Here is a 23,560-nt window from a genome sequence, read left to right as displayed (position 1 = left end):
TTAAACAAGAGGCCCCACTTCCCTGGGAGATCATAGGCAACCTGCACGAGTTTACTTGTCATGCTCCCTGTCTGGCGACAGGCCCGCCTGCCACTGATTTAATTGGTTGCGGAGCAGGAAGGCCTTCCATGGGCCTTCCCACCTCAGACTTAATCGGGGTGGAGGCAGGAAGGTGGCAGGGTTCCCATCCGCCATTATCCTGCCTGATTAAATGCCCCCGCCAGCAAACCCGCCATGGGGATGGGGATATAATACCGCCCCAATTCATACAAAAGGTAGATACTTCAAGGAATTCATCTCCTGGATAGGTTCAATTTCCTAGATGAGCCCGAGGGGAATTTCCCAGATTTTTTTCCCTCCCAAATTGACCCTTTTTTTAATCTGCTTTTACACCTTTCCCAGTAGATCATGTAATTTTTTGTAGGGAGAGCGTAAATATTGTGATACACAAAATATCACAATCATTTAGGACACACTGAATGGATCAGAGGATCATTACCTGTCCGTTATTGTCTGTATGTTTGTATCTGAGGGGAAGGAACCATTTACGATATCAGCTACATGGGGCCAAGAAGGGCAGTTGGGTGTCAGAAGTTTAGCAAGGATAGGGTCAAGGGAGCAGGAGGCCACTGAACAGATGATCTCAATCTTATTGACAAAGAAGTCCATGAGCTCCTTGCATTTGTTGAGGTTGAGTACGGAAGGAGCATGGGAGAGGGTTTCAGGAGGGTGTGGGAGAGGCGATGGCATAGCGGTATTGTCGCTGGACTAGTAGTCCAGAGACCCAGGGTAATGCCCTGGGGACCAGGGTTTGAATCCCACCACGGCAGACGGTGAAATTTGAATTTAATAAAAAACTGGAATTAAAAGTATAATGATGTCAGTGAAACAACTGTTGATCTGGATTTACTGATGCCTTTTAGGAAAGGAAATCTGCTGTCCTTACCTGGTCTGGCCTGCATGTGACTCCAGATCCACAGCAATGTGGTTGACTCTTAAATGCCCTCTGAACATGGACAATTAGGGATGGGCAATAAATGCTGGCCTGGCCAGTTATGCCCACATCCCATGAATGAATTTAAAAAAAGGAGACGATGGTTGCTCATGAACAAAAGAAGCCAGAGGTTCTCCTTGCATTCCAGGATGATCCTGGAGCAGGGCCTAATAGTCCTGGATGTGGTCCAGCCAGATCTGAGGTGATGAATGGCTAAACCAATCATGTACCATATATCACACAGAATCACAGAGCAGAAGAGGCCCTTCGGCCCATCGAGCCTGCACCGACACATGAGAAACACCTGACCTACCTAATCCCATTTACCAGCACTTGGTCCATAGCCTTGAATGTTATGACGTACCAAGTGCTCATCCAGGTACTTTTTAAAGGATGTGAGGCAACCCGCCTCCACCACCCTCCCAGGCAGCACATTCCAGACCATCACCACCCTCTGGGTAAAAAAGCTTTTCGTCACATCCCCCTTAAACCTCCTGCCCCTCACCTTGAACTTATGACCCCTTGTGACTGACCCTTCAACTAAGGGGAACAGCTGCTCCCTATCCACCCAGTCCATGCCCATCACAATCTTGTCCATGCCCCTCAGTCTTCTCTGCTCCAACGAAAACAACCCAAGTCTATCCAACCTCTCTTCACAACTTAAGTGTTTCATCCCAGGCAACATCCTGGTGAATCTCCTCTGCACCCCCTCCAATGCAATCACATTCTTCCTATAATGTGGTGACCAAAACTGCACACAGTACTCCAGCTGTGGCTTCACTAAGGTTCTATACAACTCCAACATGACCTCCCTACTTTTGTAATCTGTGCCTCAATTGATAAAGGCAAGTGTCCCATATGCCTTTTTCACCACCCCACTAACATGCCCCTCTGCCTTCAGAGATCTATGGACACACACGCCAAGGCCCCTTGTTCCTCAGAACTTCCTGGTGTCATGCCGTTCATTGAATGTTCAATATATGTTCACGCCTGTGTCCCTTTGAATTAAAGAAGTGAAGGTGGGGGCCAAACCAGTGTGAACAACTGGAAGGGAGAAAGTAAGGGTCTTAGTGGAAGCAAAGGCATCAAAGTCAGAGGTTAGATTGTAACTGGATTCTGCTGTCAGTCTGCTCAGAGCAGGACGGGAACCAGCAGAATCCGATTAGAGTTAACTCAGTTTAATTTTCAAAATTTCCAGCAGGAAGGCAGAAAACTGAGAAAGCAGAAGCAGGCCAGATCTTAGAAATGAGGTGACCCAGTAGAGTTTACGGGAAACAGCAGTGACATTTGAGGTTCAGAAGAAGCAGAGAAATGGACTAGGGTACAGGAGAAAGTGGATTTCTGCCCATGACCCGCAGCAAAATAAAGGACTTGTGTATTTGAACCCCTAGGTGTCTCTGTTCCTCCATACTTTTCAGTGTCTTTCCATTGAGATTATACTTCAATTCCATAGTTTTCCGCCCTAAATGCAATACCTGACATTGCTGTACGTTAAATTGCATCTTTAGCTTGTCTGTCCCATTCCATAATTTGTCTGTATCCTCCTGAAGTCATTTACAGACTTCCCTTACATTCCCTGCCAAGCCCTTTACATTGCATCATCAGGAAATTTCAATGTTGTGTTCCTGATGCCCAAGTCCAAGTCATCAGTATAAATATCAAGAACTAAATTAGATCAGTACTGATCCCTGGGGTACACCACTTTAGACACTTGTCCGACAAGAGGAATGTGGAGTGTATTTTGTTGCAAATGTTTTCGTATCTGAGGCCTGTACTGGATATCTCCAGTGTATGAAACATTAGATGTTTGAGGAAACCAGATCTATAATGTAAATGATTGTTACCAATTTTATAATGACATGCTGATTTTTTTATAATTTACCTTGCCCTCTTGGACAAATGGCTGTTTTGTTCCATTAGAATCACAACTTTATACTCCCCTTGGGACAATCAGAATAGATGCTTATTAAAATATCCCACTGATATCAGCTGCTATTTTCTTTTGTAGGTCACAGTGTTTATCGATTCTGTACAATGTGAATAATGCTTTTCATTCTCCTTTGTAGTCAACTAAATCTATGTACCTTCCCTGCCTTTTGGTTGCTTCCGTTTCCATGGATACTAGTCTAAGGAATGAAAATTGCTGTACCCACTTTCTAACATGCATTATGTCTGCTATTTATAAGCTGCATGGAATACAGAACCAACCTTGGACTTAATATATTGATATAGTGTGTGTATAAAGTTACAATATTTTGGAGAGATACATCTATTACAACATATTTATATCTGGTTTGAATTAAACTCCTCACTTTGTGATTTTTAACTAAAACCTACAAAATACTGTTGCAAATTTTATTTCAAAAGTATTTGCTGTTTGATGCATTAATACAAAAAAGTATTTAGTGTGGTATTTTGTCAATAGTGAATTTAAACTAAACAGGTCCGTGTAGTGTAGTTATATTATTGTGTTTACAGGGAAGCTATTATTCACAGATTTTGTCTTGCAGCTATGTGCCTTGGCTGCTGATTCAGAGATTAATTTCATGATAAAAGTCATTGAATTCATATTTTATGATGTGGTGTATGTGGTACAGGTGGTTGATGTCAATAATGAAGACAATAGTTTGAGAACTGAGCTGTTAAATTTAGTAGCTTAGTACGGCCTATAATACGTTAAACCAGAAACAAATAGTCTTAAATAATAATGTATAAATCTGTCGTATTTTTAATTACTCATGCTCTTGTGCCATCAGGTTTGATTAATCACTTGAATAGCTTATCCCAAGTCTTGGTGAGGCAGCTGCTTTTAATTTGAAAAGAGATTTGCATTCTGTTTCAAAGGAAGAGCATTCCCTAGGGCAATTATATCGCAGTGCTGATTTGCTGCAGTGGAGACTGCAGCGTTTACATATTGCCCTCCCCTATCCCTGTTCTGCTTACAACACCAGTCTCCTGCCAGTACGCACTTCACCCCATAAATGCATTGGAATGCCTAACTGAAAAACCTGGTGGCAGAAATATCTGTGAGATTTTTGATGTCCCAAGATGCAGACCAGTGCAGATTCAGCGAAGATGGAATGCCTGTGGAGTTGCTGGAAAAACCATGGTACTTAATTGTTTTGCATGTTTTGAAAAGGACTGGAGCAGGGAGGGTTGTTTCTGTACTAAGATGCATCTTAATGTGCTTTGTTCACCTGTGGGCCTTTCACTTGCTTCTTATTGCAGCAAAGCAGTGGTTTGTTGAGCAATGTGCTGCTGTGGGTAGGTGTGGCGCAGATTGTTTTTTAAAATAAATGTTGCTGAAAGAAAGCATGAGTAACATTTTTTATTGCTTTGTGTATCTGATTGTGCACAGCCTTTTCAGGGAGATTTGTTTGGAATTTGATCATCTGTCCTTATTTATTATGTATAGATATTGTAGCAAAATAAATTACATTAAGATTGTACTAGAATGAATGCATATTATATGTGTTATTCATTGACATTCCCATTTTGAGCAGAATTTAACAGTATATCTATAGAGAATCATTTTCTAATCGGACACACCCATATTGTAAGCAGCATTTTTCTCAATACAGACCATCTTCTATAAAGGGTCAAAATTATCCTTTCATCCTTAGTCTTATTCATAATTAACGAGATTTATATAATCTGTTTTTGTTACTTCATGTAAACATCTAACCAGATATATGCTGAGGATTCTACCTGAAGCAAAGTAAATCTCTAGTCATGGTAGATATTGTGCTATTGCTCATAACAAAATAATACATGCAGAGACGAGTGGAAGCATCCTTTTGTACATGTTTCAAAAGCATCCAGATCAGCACTGGGTGTGGCCATATGCCTCCGCTACAGCGCACAGAGGGGTTTATCAGCCATTTTTTTTCCCTTTCAGCATCATTCTGAATTCTGTCTAGACATTTCAGAAGCTGAGGTGACCAATAATGAAGAAGTCTAACTGTGCTCAAAAAAGGGATTTCTTTCTGTTGCCAGGATGACTGGGATAATGCTGTTTGCTCACCGTGTCCCATTAGGAAAAATTTTATTGACAGACTTGTTTCTTTTATGTTCCAAAGCCTTCGAGCATATTCCATGCTGGACCATCCGACATGATCACGGTTTTTCAGAACAGATAGAATAGAATACCCCTCCCATTGATATATGGTCCAGAAATGCAAAATACAGCTGAATTTTTTCCTCAATGAATGGAAAAAAGCATATTAATCCTTCAGTTTTTCAACATTGTAATTATTTACCCTACAAATTACCCTATTAATCCATTTGAACAACCATATTCATAAACAGATTTCATTGGTAAATACATTTAAAAAGTTGTCTGCCACCAATTTTTATTTGAATGTTGTTCTAGTACACATAATACACTATTTCTACTATGATTTTTGCACCCTTGCATGTAATATAATATCCTTATTTTGTTCTGAAAATATTATGTATAAACAATCCTTGGAATGTAAGGGAAGTATTAAGTGAAAACATAAAATAATCAAATCTAAATAAATCTTCAGATTTTAACATAGATTTTACTACCTATTTGATGTGATTGCAGATTAAGTGGGAAAACTATCAGGTCATCAGTTTGGCAAAAAATTGAAGACATACATTTATTTTGAAATTATGCACACAATTTGTGCTGCCAGATAAACTCTGGAAAGAACATTTGTTGAATGTGGGTGCATTGTAAGGCTTGAACAGAATGGGGAAGTATTGATGATGTCATAACCCAGATTTTGTAAACATGGCTGATGCTCGCTCTGAACAAATAATGTGTTAATATTACTTCATCTTTTTTCTATTCATTCATGGGATGTGAGAGTTGCTGGCTAGGCCAGCATCTATAGCCCATCCCTTGTTCAGAGGGCATTTTAAGAGTCAAGAAGACACGTATTCATGTGTCTTATTATGTGTCTAATTCTGGGCATGCTCTTTAGGAAGGATGTTAATGCCTTAGAGAGAGCATGATGGGGAATAACCAGAATAGTATCATTTATGTGGAGAGACAAAAAGAGCTAGGATTGTTCTCATTGGAGCAAAGAGGTTAGGAGGAAATTTAATAGACATGTTCACAATTAGGAGGGGTTTTGATAGAGCAAATAGGGTGAAACTGTTTCCACTGCAGTGCAGCTGGCAACCCAGGGGCACAGACTTTTAATATAATCAACAATAAAGAGTAATAGAGAAAAGCAGATGAATGGGACTAACTAGTTAGCTCTTTCACAGTGCTGACACAGATACTGTGGGCTGAATGGCCTCCTCCTGTGCTATAAGGCACTATGATACAGAAGCAAAATTTAAACAAATCGTATGAATCACCAATTCCCAGAGGTAGTGTTGTGGACTGCTTGAGAATAGCTGCTATTTTATTGAATATATAAGTGGGGACATTGGTATATGTTGGCCAACCAGTGACAGAATTTCTTTTTTTACTGGCTGTAGTTCTTTTGCCCATCTTAAGCTAAGCCCAAGATTTTTCTGGCACTTTTAACTAAGACTGCCTGATGTCTCAACAAGTAAATACCACTAGTTTAAAGAGGAAGTAAGGACATCTAGGCCTGCAGTAATAGAGTGTGGTACCATGAGAAATAAACTTTGATATTTATATCCAATTGCTAACAAAAATATTCACGTGGAGCTGTATGTGAATGATGGCACTGCTTCACCCATGTCCAGAATGGAAAACATATTGAATTAAAAGTAAGTATTTAAGGAACTAACTTTTTTTATTGTTTAATTTTTCACTTATAAAGACAAAACCTTATGAGGACATCAAACTTGTACATACAAGTTAGCATAAGAACACAATACTTAATTGAAAAACATGGCTTTAGGGGCCTGCTGGCTGATACGAGTCACATTATTGAGTACTTTGGGGGCACTGCTGCAATTCTGATTCATAGCCTTCTAAGCAAGTGAAGTTGTGATTTTTTTGTTGCTAGGCAAGAGCTGAATAGTAAGTTAAGTACATTTTTAGCCTAATAAACTTCACTAGAAACCTAATATCATGGGCAATGCATGGTATACTATTGTAGGAGTGGTGTTTTGAGTGTATTATGATAATATGGTAGTAAATGTAATTTAACAAGGGCCGGCACTTCCCATTAGTCAAGCGAAGTCTGTATTCACCATTTCACAACCCAGCAGGAAGTAGGAAGCCTGACTCTTTGTTTAGGGCTCCATTCAACTGTATGATTTCACAATAGCAGCATTTGGTTAGTATACGCTTGATTCATTTGTTTAGGAAAGAAAATGAAATATTAAATTCTCTGTTTATTTGTTTCTAAATTTGACATGTTAAAGTGCTGTGGAGAATGTGCACGCACTTAGTTATTTGCAGTGTAGTGCAAGTGGCTGTAAATGGTTGCTGTCTTGGGTGCTGGAATCACTGTGAAACCTGCTCAAGAAAACAAACCTTTAATATGTATAAAGCAGATGCTGTAATTGTTTTGTGACAGGGCAGGAAGACTTCTTAAAAAGTTTGATTCAGACCTAATTTTCAGTGAGGGAAAATAATGATTTGATAATATGAAGAGTTTCATGTCTTGACCTTGGGTAAAGAAACACAATACCTTTGCGTTGTAATTTGATTCAAAGAAGACAGCTGATCCAGAGTTTAACATACAAGAAGCCTATTACATCTTCAAATGCGATTGGTTCACATTACTAATTTTAGAACATGGATCGGTGGGATAGGCCAAGATTCCTTCCAACATTCTGCTTTGTATACTGATCTCTAAGGAAGGGTTATAATTCAGATTTTGGATAGAACCTATATCCTGGTAGGTTGGAGCGCAGGATCAAAATGGTTTTCATTTTTTCACTTTCATATCTATGTCTTTCAAAATTACTTCTCTTGCTTTCTTTTGGTTGTTTTTAGTGCTTTGAACCCAACATCCTAAAAAGTGTACAGGGGGGTTATTGGCAGCCAGATGTTGGCACCTTTTAAAATTAGCAGTAGTGGCTTCTATTGCAGTGAAACAGGTAAACTTGCAATTCCTCCCTCCTTGTGAAAAATTGGCCCATTATCTCTCACTGACCACAAACTGAGTTCTAGAACTTGCTCCATCAGAAGTTGTAGGTTATCATTCCACTGTCTCTTGACATTGTGCCATCAATGTTGCCACTACAACTTTTTAAAGGCTTCCATCCTATTTCCTCTCCTTTCCTCCCCAACCCAAACAGCCCCTTATCCCTTCATTCTCTACACTTAGCTGTGCAGTTTTCATTCTTCATTACTGTTGAGAGGTTGAGTTGAAAGCCCTGAGAGAAGGTGGGTTGTAAGATGTTGTTAATAACGTGCAGTTGTTCCTTTTTTAAAAATCCTTATCCCCGCCGCCCCCCCACTGTCAATCCCAATTCATTTTATGACGTTAAAGCTGAAGTGTCCATTGACAATTTATTTTTTGTGTAGTAGCAGGAACCAAAAGGAGCTGTTCTTGAATCTTATTACCTAACATCACTTTCACAGCATAAACTACAGTAATTCAAGAAAAAGGGCAGGTTATCGACAGTAGATGCCAACATTTCTGGCAACACCCATGTCCCAAAAATGTAAATGAACTGAGCTAAATTCGGTAGCACGTGGACATTGTGACGCACGCTCGACCTGCACCTATTGATTGTGATGCAGGCAGCATGCTAACTTATGCTATCTGATCACTTCACTCACCAAGTTGTTATTGGCTCGACACATCAGCAGAGGACCAATATTGTGAGTGGCTAGCATCACTTAAAGCTGGCCTGCACCTGGGGTAGGTGCTGACAGTCATGCAGGAAGTGACTCTGACCCGAGAAACAAAAGCTGCTACAATGTGGAAGTGCATAGGCTCCCAAGATTTTCACATACTGCACTGGAAGCCATGAAGGAAGTGGAAAGGAGGGGAGAAGTCCTGTATCTGTCAGAGGTTAGGCTGCCCTCCAGATGCATTGTCAGAAGGTGATGGGAGAAGAAGATTTTATTTTTGAATTATGGCCACGTCGGCAATATGAAATGAAAGCAAAATACTGCAGATGCTGGAAATTCAAAATAAAAACAGAAAATGCTGGAAATATTTAGCAGGTCACACAATATCTATGGAGAGAGAAGCTGAGCTAATGGGTGGAATTTTACCAACCCCATTAGTGACAAGCTGGAGAGTGGGAAGGCTGGTAAAATGGCACAGGAAGGCATTGCGGGTGTGCTCAAATCTTCCTGTGGCTATGCCATTTTGCCAGTGGTGGGAAATCTGATGGATGTGCTGCCAATCAAGAGCCCAATTGAGTCACTAAAGTGGCCAATTAAGGGTCACTTCCCACCTCTGCAGGTATTTTACCAGGTCAGGCTCGCAACCTATATGGGTTGCCTTAAGGTTGGATGGGCAGCTTTCTTAACAACTTTAATTACTTTGTTAATGGCCTTCATAGGCCTTGATAGTTCGGTGGGCACCCAGCTTGCCCACCGAACTGACAATCTAAATGACACATATGGGCAGCTGTCCAGTGAAACCTTGTGACCTACCACCACCCACCACCCCCGGCTTTGTATCACAGAATGGTTACAGCGCAAAGTAGGCCTCCATTTGGCCCATTGTGTTTGCACCAGCGCGCCAAATGAGCAGTTCACTTGGTGTCATTCTGCCACATTCTCCCCATAACCCTGCACATTCTTCCTTTTCAGGTAGCAGTCTAATCCCCTTTTGAATGCTTCAGTTGACCCTGCCTCCACCACACTCTCAGGCAGTGCATTCCAAATCCCAACCACTCACTGCGTAAAAAAAGGGCAGAATTTTCTGTGCCCACTGGCATCAGGCATCGTGGCTGGCGTGAGCAGACAATATGGTGGGAAGGCCAAAAATTGGTTTCATGACGTCGTGAAACCAGTTAGCAATCATCCGCTCCACACATCAGTGACAGGCCGAGTTTCCTGCTGCCACACGTCGGGAACTTTATTGTAATACATCTGTATCATTGTAAGCCCAGCTCGATGGAATTATCCTGCCACGCTGGATCATCATGGCATGTTGGCGTGCTGTGTTTCACAACTGGACATAAGTGACGTGCAGCTGGCGAGCTGCAGCTTGCTTGGGCCTTTGAGGCTTGTTTGCCTACCTTGCTTCGAGCAGCACTCACGGTCATCAGCGCCAGGCTTCGCAGGCAGCACCATTTCACTTTTAGGGGGGGTCACGGGCAGGTCTCTGCTTACAAGACATGGGTGGCTTTTCAATGACTGCAGGGCTATGGCTTGCTTGGGGAAGGGGGAGAAGTAGCCTCAGGCAAGGGTAGAGGCTGCAGGGTTAGGGCTTTACTGGGGAAGGGGAGGTGGGGGGGGGGGGTGGGTGGGTGGGTGGTATCCCAGGGTGTGTTTAGGGACTCATGTTAATCTGTGAAAGTGGCCTCAAGAGAGTGAGGGCTGAGGAGGCAATCTCCAGAGGAGATGAGGCGAGATGGAGATGTGAGGGTATGTGTGAGAGAGTGAGTGGTGATGTCCCTTGAGCTGGCAGTGAGTGAGATGTCAGTGAATGTGTGATGGGCTTGTGAGTGTGAGTGTTTAGAGTTGATGACATGGTTGCCTCACCCTGGCAGCACGATGAGATCACTCATCCTCTTTCTGCACCGGATGGCGAACCTCTTCTGTGCAGCATTGGCACTGACCATCTCTGCCACCGCCTCCAAAGCTAGAGTGGTGACACCTGCGGCCAGAGCAGGGGTAGAGGACATTGCGGCGGGCTCCAGCGATGTCCAGAAGGCGTTCCAGGAACACGTCACTGAATCGGGGGGCTGCAGTCTTCTTGCCTTTCGGGGCCATGTCTTCTGTGCAGCAGTCCTGGGCTGGAAGCACTAAGAGATGTGCATGTGGCTGCACTTTAAATATGGCGCCCTGCATGAGGAAGTGGCCAAGTAACAGATGGTGGGTGAATTGGAGGCCACCCACCAGCAAAATTGCGTGTTTCTCAGGAATGCATGATTAATGAGGTGGGATTGGGATGATATGGCGTGAAAAGCTGTCATTGCAGCTGGCGGGTAAAAAGTTATTTTTCCCGCCCGCTACTGAACTTAGTGCAAACCTGGGGTGATTCCATCCAACGTTCCTCCTCATTTTGCCTTTGCTTCTTTCACTAACCTGTGCCCCCTCATTCTTGGGAACAGTTTCTCCCTATCTCCTCTGTCCTGACCCCTCATGATTTTGAATACCTCTATCAAATATCCACTCAACCTTCTTTTCTCTAAGGAAAACAGCCCTAACTTCTCCAATCTGTCTTCATAACTGAAGTTCCTCACCCTTCGAACCATTCTCGTGAATCTTTTCTGCACCCTCTCCAATGCCTTCCTAAACTGTGGCGCCCAGAACTAGACGTAGCACTGTAGCTGAGGCCAAACTAGTGACTGTAGGGGGAGAGCCCTCCTTTTTGGCAATTCATGGCCCAAAGACGGGCCATGGCAACGACATCGCCTGTCCTCCAGCAACCCCTGCCCTATCGAGGGGGGTGGGTGGGGGCCTGATTGCCTGACTCCAATAATCCCCCAACTCCACTTATCCCTCTTCGAGGGAGCCTCGATCTTTGAGGTGCCCTCTTGTCACAGCTGCAGCCTCAGCACTGGACATCAGTAGCGGTGCCGCTGCTGGACCTGATTGGCTGGCAGCTCTTGCGGGCAAGTGGTTATCCTTAATAGGCCACCATCAGAAATATGCCTCCCTGGGTCCTGACGCCCATGAAGCAGAGTCCCACTTTCAGCCCTGGCACTGGGACTTCAGCCTCCCTGGTAAAGTTCAGCCTAACGTTTCAGGTCGATGACCTTTCATCAAAACAGGTTATCTCTGTTTCTCTGGGGGTGTTTGGTGAGCCCAGAATTTAATGTGGGGCCCAGAGGAGCTCTCCTTCTCCTCCTGATCTCGCTAAGCTAAACTTTTTTTTTGAAAACTTTATTTTAGAGGCACATTTGGGCCTGCCTGTGTACCCTTACATACCAGGAGGCCACACCAGATGCAGATCACAATAACATTAGAGTTCTTTGTAGATCATGGGATTTTGATTTGCCTTTATTTACTAGGCATTAGCCAGAGTCTGCTGCTAGATGCAACAGTGCTTAAGTGGGGAATCAGTGGAAACTGAGTGGGAAGTAGACACCCTCCTTTTTAACTGCACCCTACTCTTTCTCGTCAATTGAGGAGAGTTAAAGTTCCCCTAAACATGTTAACTTAACTGACGGATCCAGTCAGCCTTCCATTTTGCACCCCACCTGATTTGACTTTCCATTATGAAAATAAACTCATGTGGAATGTAAAATGGTCAGTTGACCAGATTCCATCAGTTTTCCGCTAGATGGTTTAGGTTACAATTATCGTCTAACAATGACGCAGTGATCAAGCTTTTTTATAATGTTTTCAGTAAGTCTGAGGTACAGTCGCTTTAACGAAGTGAAGTTCTTGATTTTCTTTTGAGAAGAGAATCTTTCATATGGCGGTCGGATCTGTACTGGTTTTGATTTGTGAAGTATTACCTCAGTTGTCAGCTCTAACACATTACCACCTTTCTTGACTCCTCCATTGTGCTTATCTGCCATTCAGTACTGGATGAGCAGCAATTTCTTCCAATTAAATATTGGGAAGACTGAATCCATTGCTCCTGTTACAAGCTCCATTCCCTATTCACCGATTACATCCCCCTACCTGGCAACTTTCTGAGGCTGAACCAGACCATTCACATTGGGATGAGCTTCCAACCACCCATGTGTGCCATCGCCAAGGCTGCCTATTTCCATCTCCATTACATCACCCGACTCTGCCCCTGTGTCAGCTTACCTGCCGAAACCCTCATCCGTCCCTTTGTTAACTCTACTCCAGCTCACTTATGGTCAGCCTCCTACTGTAAACTTATGGTTACCCTAAACTCTGCAACCCTTGTCCTTACTTGCCCCAAGTTTTGTTCAGCCATCATCCCTGTACCTTGTCTCCCAATCAAGCAATGCTACATTTTTAAGATTCTCATCCTTGTTTTCAAGTTGTTCCATGGCCTAACTCCTTCCTATCTCTGTAATCTCTTCCAGTTCTACAACCCTCCAAGACATCTGTGCTCATCTAATTCTGGCCTCTTGTGCATCCCCAACTTATCACTCCACTGGTGGCCATGTCTTTGGTTATGTAGGATTTAAGATCTGGAATGCCCTTCCTAAATCTCTCCGCCCCCTCTACCTCTCTTCCTTCCTTCTCTCCTTTAAGACACTCCTCAAAACGTACCACTTTAACCAAGCTTTTAGAGTAATTTGTCCTAATATCGTCTTATGTGCCTTAGTGTCAAATGTTGCTCTATAATGCTTCTGTGAAGCACTTGGGATGTTTGTTCTGTTAAAGGCACTATATAAATACAAGTTGTTGAAGTATCTGAATGTCAACTTGCCAGTTTTTGCTGGTTAGTCAGAATGATATAGGGGAGTATTTCCACTGCCTTGTGTACTGAAATGATCAACATATTATTTTTTCATGTTTACAATTTCATGACAAATTGTTCCTTTATAGTTGATGCAAGTTGACATGTTGTATCTGTGTCTTGTTACTTCAATGGAGGAACTTTTAAAGAAACATTTCTCTGCTCTCTTCCCTCCCTGCCCCTATCCCCCTAACTTGTCTTGAGCACCTGATGAGCAAATTGCACTTGAAATGATAGACCTGACGGCTTATCTGTATGGACCCAACGTGCCCCAGCGTAGGAAACTCCCATTTGACAGGACCTGCATTGAAAACTCAGGATGGAAAATGGACCACTGCTGTAGGCCTGAGAGAAAGTATTCCATACTTTAGAAGCCTGCAATGTCTTTACTGGCCATCAGTTTCAATGCCACTGTCCACTAAAAACAGCAGTCAGATGGCCTGCAGGCACAGCTATTTTCCCCCCACCACCACCCCACCTGTTAAAAAGGGTGCAATTTGAAGGTATTTAGAGGTTTGCTGGCTGTCTGTTGCATCCTACGGTCTGTGGAGACAAAGTGCCACTCCCATGGTTCAGTTCCAGTGTGTGCTGAAATCTTTGGGCCACTACTTGACAGGGATTCACCAAAATGACATGAGTACTTTCTGAGAAATAGGAGTGTGCTCTGGGAATATCTTCCAACTGTGCTTGTAACGCAAACAGCGGATTGGATCCACTGTAATGGGTTTCTGCAATTTTTCCTCTGCTTTGTATGTGGAAAATAGATCAACCCTCAGCACAAAACAAAGTTAAATCAGTCTCATTTTGTTGCTTGGATCAGGGTGTCTCAACGTTTTTGCTTCTGAGGCACCCCTGCCATGTTATAAGAATTCCATTGACCCCCATAACACAAGTATCCATACTGTATCAAAATGAATTATGCAATCAAACACATTATTTATTTTTTGTTTGTTTTATTTACTTCATGTGAAACTTGGATGGTTAAATTAGGTTGGGTCTTATGGCGCATCTCATCTGTACTTATCATGGTCTTGTGGAAAGACCGTGGGACCACATTTTGTTAACACTATTATCAATTTAATCAAACTTGTAAGTAATATTTGCATGTTATTAAATGGACAGGCTGCAGATCAAGCAATTCTGGTACAGAAAATTTCTGAGTTTGCAGTGGGGCAGAAAATATCCTGAGGAATTTGCCCAACTTTCATCATAAAATTATTAATAACCTATCCCACATTGAGCTGCATGTTTTTAAAGCTACACAGAACTGGATATAAGCAGAGGTGTCTATAAAAATATTAATAAATGCTCAAGGTACTTCTCCCTAATTTTAGAAAGAACAAAACTCCTGAAGGAATTTGTTAATTTTTAATCACTGGAACGTTTGCAACCACCAGTCAGACAGGATCATACAGGAGGCCCCGATGCAAATAAGAAGGTTTGCAAAAGCAAGATAAACAAAACTTCTACTGCAGTCACTTAAAGAAGTATTTTCAGTATTCAGTTTGCTTTCAGATAGTTATTAAATTGAAGTCCAGTTTTAACAATAACAAGCTGAAAGTGATGTATCGGCACATAACATGCAGCTTAATCATCCTTCCCCCTCACCCCCAACAGTATGATTAAGTTTTTGGATTGATTCCCACACATGCCGTTAACCACTTTACACTCAAATTAATTCATTCATCTATTTCTTTTTTTCCTTATTTTTTTGCACACACCAGGCTCCATAATAATTCCTGGCTTTCTACTGTATTCAGTACCTAAGTGGCGTCAGCAGTTTACCAACACACCTATGTCCACGTTGTAATATTTGAGCACTGGCTTCTAGCTCATCTCTATAAGGGTGAGACATTCAAGTCTACAGAAACCTAGCAGCTGCATTGAGGACAACCCGGGTTCGGCCTGCGTGAGTTACTTGAGATGCTACCAAACTCTGATAGGGTCTGCACACACCCCTCAATCCTTGTTGGTTGCAATGATGAGAACTTTTCTGTGGTTCTGTGGTCTATGATTCTAACAAAGGAGCATTGTACCTTTATAACCTTGAGTAATAAGTATGTGCCCAAATTGTTGGGTTATCACTCTGCCACCAGAAGTGAGAAGGGGACAGACCCCTGACAGCCAGGTGTGCAGGCTGATGGCCACATCCAAAACCCAGGGATGGGGTCATTTTAATATTTAAACAGATTATTGACTCTACTGTATCAGCTAGCAAGTTAGAGATGGAGCAGTACCTGGAAACCTTTGAATCCTTGTGCAAAGCAACAGTAAACAAAATGCAGCAGGATTATTTCTCCAGCAAAATGTAAAAAGTGAAGGTTAGCTACCTAGTACAAATTATAATCATAAAATCAAACCTAGTTACTTACAGAATTGCAGACTCCGGGTGTGATTGATGGGAGAGTGACCCAAACATTTCCCAGGACTTACGTCGCCACCATATAGGATCTGCAATATTGGGTGTGAAGACACATCTTCTCTTGCTGGTAGAAGATCAAAGCAGCACCCTCCCATTCCAATGGGCAAATGAGCTCTTAGAAAATTGTGCTCTTAGAAAAAGAACACTGCTTGCCAAAAGGGGATTGGATGTTCTGCCATCTGAAGGATTTTGATCCTTAAGGATTAATTGCCTCTACACCATCAGATCTTCAGGATATTTACAACAGAAGATTCCCCAAAGCTTATCCACCATCTACAAAGCACAAGTCAGGACTGTGATGGAATATTCTCCATTTGCCTGCATGAGGGCAGCTCCAACGACACTCAAGCTTGACACCATCCAGAACAAAGCAGCAGGCTTGATTGGCACCCCATCCACAAATATCCACTCCCTCCACCACTGACACACAATGGCAGTACTGTGTACCATCCACAAGATGCACGGCAGGAACTCACCAAGCTATCCAAGACGGTCCTTCTTGAGGGTAATTAGGGATGGACAATAAATGCTGGCATAGCCAGCAAAACCAACATCCCATGAACGAATTTTTAAAAATGCAGCAAGCATGGGATCTGCTGGACCGTCATGTGGCATTCTGAGTGGAATTGCTAGGGTAACCTGGTACATGCCCAGCCATATCTCTAAACTGCCACTGCAGCAGATGTGCCCATCCATACACCTGGATTGGAATTTTGTGTGCAGTTTACATAGGGGAAGATAAAATTCTGCCCAGAGGGGCAATGCCCAATTTCAGCCCTACCGCCAAACTCAGGAAGTTTGGGTCCTATATCTTTTGTTAATGCTTTGCTTTGGCTAGTAACTACACAAGCTTTAAATAATTGTTGCTGTATATTGTACAAATATCATCATTTTTGTAGGGCAAATCTGCAATTCAGCAGGTTTAAAATAGAACTTCTCAAAATGATCTGGTAGATTGCTAAATGTAGATAACAGCATTCTGTCCTTCTATACAACAGTACTCGCTGGATTGAATGTTGTACCATTTGTAAAAGTGCTGAAAAATCCTTCAGAAATTATGCCTCACAGAGTGAGCAAAACATTATAAATGATATTTATGTATAATTTTTTCCCTCAAAAAATCAGAGCAGTCTTGCTTTCTATGTTGCATCTATCTCGTAAACAACTTCAGCAGCCATTTTGTAAAAATAATTCTTCGCTGTGTGCCATTGTTCCTGTGGAGAGATTCTCAAACATGGGAGGGTATTGACGTTATGGTCCAGCAAGCATTTTTGTAGCTCTTAGTTTAAATCCATAGAGTTTTCTGCTGTTTATGGCAAACAACCTTTATTTGCAAGAGTTTGGTTTAACGAATTTTGCTCTCTGATACACAGGATCATTGTGAGTACCATGTATAACAACTGCTGCACTGAGATATGACTGTTGTAAGGAAGGTACGTTAGGTGAATTAGACATTTTGTACAGCACGTAATTTTTTGACAATCCTACAGGTTAATGGATTCCACAGACAACAGATGGTTGAATGCATACTTAGATAATCAGGCAGTGGGACACATTTTAAGTTGGTTTTATTAGATGAGCTCTCAGCATCCCGATAAACAATACAATTAATAAGCAGTGATTAAATATATGTTCCTTTATTCAGATATGGATTTCAGCAAAGCTGAAATCAAGTACTATGTCGGCACTTTTAATTTTGAACTTGTTTTTTAACTCTTTAAAATTAGGCGAGACACCAGATAGAGTACAATTGTCTCTAACCTTATTTATCAGAGTTGTATAATGGTTAGTCCAAGCTGCTAGCAAATACCTTCTTGTTTGATAGGGTAGGGAATGCTAACAAGGAGTTAGCATTGTTTCTTTGTAGATATATTGGCTTAGAATTTCTGCCCCCTGGAGAGGGTCGTAGCCGGGAGGTAGCTCAGAAGATGCACTGGGATAGCTCCTGGAGGTTCCCATGATTGCACAGCAATTGCCCGGAAAGTTTAAACTTCCAATGGACAATTACCCTGCGCCTGGAACCATCCGATACTCCAACTTAAATTGGAGACTTCGGATGGTTCCGATTCCCTTAGCAGAATAGTTACACAGGAAAAGTTAGAAGGATTAAAATCACTTCTAACTCCTGGGTAACTATGGTAATGACTACACTAAGCCCCCCTGACTATACTCCCAACCACCCCCCTGACACCCTTCCTACCCCCCCGACTACACTAGTGACCCTGCAACTACCCTCCCTACTCTGATTACCCCCTAACTACCACCCCACAGACTGATCCCCATCAATCCACCAACTACCCTGACCCTGATTCTCTCAACCCTGACTACCCCCTCACCAACCCACCCTCTGAACTGCCAACCCTCCCCCCAACTACTCCCTCAACTAACCGACTAAGCGTCCACCCCCCCCAACTATCCTCCAGACCCCCTGACCCTACCCATCCCCAACTACCCTCCCCACCCCCAACCACTGTCCCATCCCCGACCACCTCCACCGCCCTCCAACTATCTCCATGAACCCCTCATCTCTGACAACCCTCTTACTCCTGACCCTCAACCTCCGACAACCTTCCCACAGCACCTCTCCTCCCACTCCCCAGTTACAGTAGCAAGCTTTAGGGAAACGTGTTTCTCAGATCAGGCATGCATTACTATTGTTGATTCTTTGCCTTAATTGTAATATGTTGCCATCATCATAACTTTAAAAGAAATCAAGTACTTATGCTCCTTTTCCTGCATGCATATATTTTATTTTATTTTTCCTAAATGTTCTCAATTCTAAATTAATTATTTTTAAGCTGAATGAATTAGCTTTCCCAATGCCATGCATTGTTTCCTTCCTTATGGGGCAGGAAAGCAGCTTCCTTCTGGAGCTTTGCCAGTGCCATTCATAAATTGACCTCTAAGCGATGCAAAAGATGGCAGGGCGAATACTAGAAATTTGCAGGGTGAATGTTGTAAGTTGCATATCGGTTACATTGCCCTAGTTGATGGTACTGGGCTCAGGACCTGCTGCAGAACTGAACACATACTACAGGCAATATTAAGGGAGTGCTGAACTGTGAAAGATGTTTTGTTCTGGCTGAGTTGTTGAATCAATGTTTGCCTGTTCTACTACTGCACGTACACCTTCAAGGTGCCATGACACTATTCAAAGAAGCACCGGGATTCTCCCAGTGCCTGACTAACATGGTTTCTGCTAACCCGTATCACTAAAACCGATTAACTGCTGTTTTTGGGATCTTATTATGTAGAAATGGTTGCCATTTTTGTCTTTAAAGCAGATGCTGCAGTTAAAAATTATTTATTATACTTGAAATTGTTATGAGATGTTCCTAAGATCGGCAATAATTAATGTGGTATGTTTTCTTTAAAATATTTTTAAAATATTTCTTCAAAATAGAAAAGGTAAAGCTAGTTTATTTCTGTCAGCGAAATATTGTGCTTTGCACGAATGTTGTTAGTGTTGTGGAACAAAACACTCGTACCAGCCTTTGTACCCAAGCATCAAACATTTTAAATGTTTATTATTTAATATTGTTATTTATTATTATTTAAGCAAATAATAGGTTGAGTGTGGCCAAGCTTAATTCACATAAAACTCTTAAAGCTGACAGGGAAAGGAAACTCTCATTGCATCAGCCTGTGTTTCTAGGTCTCACCAGAAAGAGGGTATGATGCTGTTAACCATTGTTCCACCCAATACCCCATCATTAAGCTATTATTCAATTATCCTTTAGCAGATTCTATAATCATAAATATACAAGAGATGCTTGTAATACAGAAAATGCCCTCTAGCAATTCTACTGGTAATTCTAAACCTAATGTTTCTTGGTTAAGTTAAATATTTATGTGGCAATGGTAGTTAAACAGTTCAGTTTGTGATATTAAATGTGGTGTAGCAGGTGGTATTTCTTTCCCAAATGGATCGCAGACCTCGAAGGAGGCACCGTTGAAGTATCTTGTTTCCTAACAAGGTGAAGAAGAGTTATAAAAAGTAATGTTAAAAATAAAAATATCTGAACAAACTGCCAGAAATGACTTATTGATGCTTAAGTTCAAACTTTCTGCAAGACAGTTCCTGAATCCAAAAGTATGCATTTGTAGAGTTTTAAAGCACAGAAAGAGCTGATTTGTCCCATTGTATCTATGCCGGCTCTTTGAAAGAGCTATCTATTTACTTCCACTCCCCCATTCTTTCCACATAGCCCTGTAAAATTTTCCTTAAATCTAAGAATGGATTGATGTCGATGTTGGCTTTGAACATGTATGTTAATTGTTTGTATGATTACTGGAATCTATATAACAAAGACAAACTGGATAAAGATATTAGTTACAATGTATGGATTCATTATAAATACCTTGAGGTAATTGTCACAAAGTTAATTCAGACTGAATTAATTTCAGGTAAGCAACAGAGGTCTTAATGAGCAAGCATCATAGATTTATATGTATGTAGGAATAATGGCCACAGTACTTACCTCTCACCCTTTCCCCCTTCTCTTCCCCAGATGGGACAGATGGAATGTATCAGGTGCACTTCAGTCAAGGCTGCCATATGCTCAAATCTGGTGGGCCAACCCATTAGCTTGGCATGGCTGAAGCCCTGATACATTGAGAAATAGGGGAAGGGAACAGAGCTGCAGCAGAAGTCCTAAGAGAAATGGACACCACTTGGCTGTGCTAAGAGTAAATTGAGGCAGAAGGGTCACAATCACCCTGTCATTTCCAAGGGTATCTCGGGTATGTGTTTATTGCAGGCACAGACACAGTGCTCAAGTTTCACCTACTTGTGGAAGACTTTGAGATGCAAATGCAGCTTTTGAGTTGTGGAGACAGTTCTCTATCCATTTTCCTTTCTATAGCACCTACGCATTGAATATTACCCAGGTACTATAGTGAGGAATATCAGTATCAAAGAAAAGTAGGATTTAGGTTGACAACTGACATTCTTCACAAAGTGAATTTCCTTTTAAGGTGGCAAGAAGATACTTTCCATTTATGTAATAAGAATTGGTAACGTTGTTGAAGGGAGTGTCAGATCATTAGAGTCAGCAGGGAAAACTCCTTTGTTTGAATTTGATAAGGTTGTTGCTGTTGTCTTACTAGATGAGAGACCTTACATGGGGAAGAAAACATAAAGAAAATGGAGCATAAAATAAACATGCATTGTGTCTATTTGACTCTCAGCTGAAATTTAAGGATTCTATGAAAGTATTTCAGTTCAGCAAAATACCAGGGATAGAATGAGAGAAAGGCATCTTTATAATATAGCTTTATCTGATAAGTATTTATATATTCAGATGTTTATTTACAAGTCAACCCGAAAGAATATGTAAAGAAAGTTGCCTGCTGGTTGTGATCTACAGTTTCACCCACCTGCCCAAGTGTCTTGACAATTATTAGATTTGAGGAAGAATCTTCTGAGTTATCACCGGGAGTGATAAAACTGGAGTAGGATCACCTTTCAACTGTTATGATTGAAGACGTTGGTAAATGATGCAATAGCAACAAAAGACATTCCCATTAAATCTGTATTATATCTAGAAAAATCACAGGCTCAACGCTGAATCCAGTAAATAATCTGTCCTCGTTTCTCGGAGTATGGATATTCTAAGGCAGAATGTCCTTGAGATGTCTGTGGGAATTGATTAAAAGCACAACTTTAGTTAAATATACAGATTGGTTGGGCATCTTTGATTTATTTAATAAAATAATTTGGATGTTGGCTGTTTAAAACAGAACCAAACAAGTCCTGCGGTTACTGAAAGGTTTGCTTCAGAACATAATGTTAACTTAAAATGATCAAGTAGATGCATTCATGGTTGTACTTTCATTCCAGTCTTGAATAATTATGGTTTAGATATTGTACCTTATGGCAAGGAAACGGAAGCTGGTTCATTTGTCACATTTCTCTAAGAAGAGCTGTAGATGTTGCAAAAAAAAAGTTACAAGAATTTTTTCAAAGCATTTATCCCTGACAAATGAAAATCAGGGATAATTGCAAAAAAATAAACTAAGTACTACTTTGAAATATTTGTGTCAGTGAAAATCATTAGCCAGGTGTCAAAGTGACATCATTTCATATCCAGATGTCTTTCTGCATGAAAGGCATAGCATTCATTGTGTATTTTAAGCAGCTTCAGTGAGAAAAGTCAAGTATTTTATTGCATTATATAATCTGACAGTAAACAATAAGTTATAGCTGTACTCAGGCACATTCATTATGTATTCATAAGGCTTTCTTATCTTTGTTTTGGGCAATACACAAACTACATATTTTTGTAGCAGCTGGAGTTGCACTCAGTGTTCCTTAAAATGCATTTCACCAGTGGAATATTCTCACTTTGTTTCAGTTTAGTACATGTAGGAGATACACTTTTAGTGTGGTATGGTTGGGACTGGGTTGCATCCTAACCCTGCTACACACCAGGGAGTGATCTGTATCCCAGTCAGTGCTTTGCTAGCTGCATGTGCTGAAAATACTGTTCAGGGAGTCACGTCTAGTGATGATCGGATCTAGTTGGTGCATTATGGATGTCTCCAGGACACCTTGTGATATGGTTTGATCTGGAAGATGGTATTAGTTGCACATAGCTTGTGGTAGCAGCAAAGCCCAAGTAGTCTCTCCATTCTCATTTAACTTCCCCAGGAAATGGTGCCCAAGGCAGGAGGGCCATGCCTCATTGTCCGTGGTCACTCTTGCACTGAAATCTACCAACAAGTAAAGACGTTCTGATTTAGGGATTCTGCTAATGGCAGTGTCAAGCTCATCTTGGAACTTGTCTTTCACCTCTGTAGTGCAGCACAGCATTGGAGCATAGATACCCTTGGTTTTTTTCTTTCAAGCAGAAATGCTGTCCTCGTATGAACATCAGCCATACTGTCTCCCCAGATAAAAACCAACAGTTCCACAACTTGTTTGAACAGGAGCTTTCCAGCATTCCCACACAAAGTTTAGAAGCAGAATGGAACATACCTTGAGACACCATCTACAACACTGCACTCTCAACATATGAGAAGCAAGAGTGATAAAATTTTGACTGATTCGAGGTTAACATCACTGTCGTTGAAGCCAGGCAGTTCGCTCTCATTAATTATGAAAGAGCTCTGAGCAAGAAGACACTGAATGCACTAAAAGCCACTCAAAGTAAAGTCCAACAGACTGCTAGACGGTGCGCCAATGGCAACTAATTACAACTTTGCCAGAATATCCAGATGTTCTTCGACACACGGAATGCTAGGAGCAAGTATGAAAGAATCAAAAAGGCAACAGGTCCACTAGCTAGAAAGCAGCTCCATCGAAAACAAAGGCAATGGAGGTCATCACCGACTGCAATAAACAGTTGGAGAGATAGGTGGAACACTACCCTGAGTTGTACTCTAGGGAGAATACTGTCACCGAGGATGCTCTAGACATCATAGAAAGCCTGCCAGTCATGGCAGAGCCAGATATCAAACCCATAGTGGAGGAGCTTAGCGAAGCTATTGGCTCGCTTGCCATGGGCAAGGTTCCAGATGCTGATGCTATACCGCCTGACCTCATCCAAGCACAAGAAACTGACACTTCTGGAGCATCTGCACAAACTTCTCTGACTCTTTTGGAGGGAGGGGGCAGTGCCCAGGTTGTGCATGATGCGAAGATTGTGACTCTGTATGAGAACAGGCATAACTACAGTGATTGTAATAACTATCGAGGCATTTCCCTGCTGAGCATCGTGG

The 23,560-nt window shown here is 41.7% G+C and overlaps 1 protein-coding gene across 7 annotated transcripts in view; it reads left to right on the top strand.

The window, feature by feature from the left end:
• rtn1a (reticulon 1a) overlaps positions 1-23,560 on the top strand; it is a 215,735-nt gene that overhangs the window by 154,601 nt on the left and 37,574 nt on the right. The window contains exon 1 of one of the 7 annotated variants that reach the window (XM_041215030.1): positions 3,936-4,103. The exons of the other annotated variants lie outside the window; for them this stretch is intronic. Within the exon in view, the coding sequence (XP_041070964.1) occupies positions 4,043-4,103 (61 nt within the window). The 5' untranslated portion in view covers positions 3,936-4,042. Of the gene's footprint in view, positions 1-3,935; positions 4,104-23,560 lie in introns of those variants that run through there. 7 annotated transcript variants of the gene reach the window in all.

This window comes from Carcharodon carcharias, chromosome 20, assembly GCF_017639515.1.
Source record: "Carcharodon carcharias isolate sCarCar2 chromosome 20, sCarCar2.pri, whole genome shotgun sequence".
NCBI lineage: Eukaryota > Metazoa > Chordata > Chondrichthyes > Lamniformes > Lamnidae > Carcharodon > Carcharodon carcharias.
The sequence above is the reverse complement of the archived record's forward strand: the minus strand, read 5'-3'. Positions and strand labels throughout refer to the sequence as shown.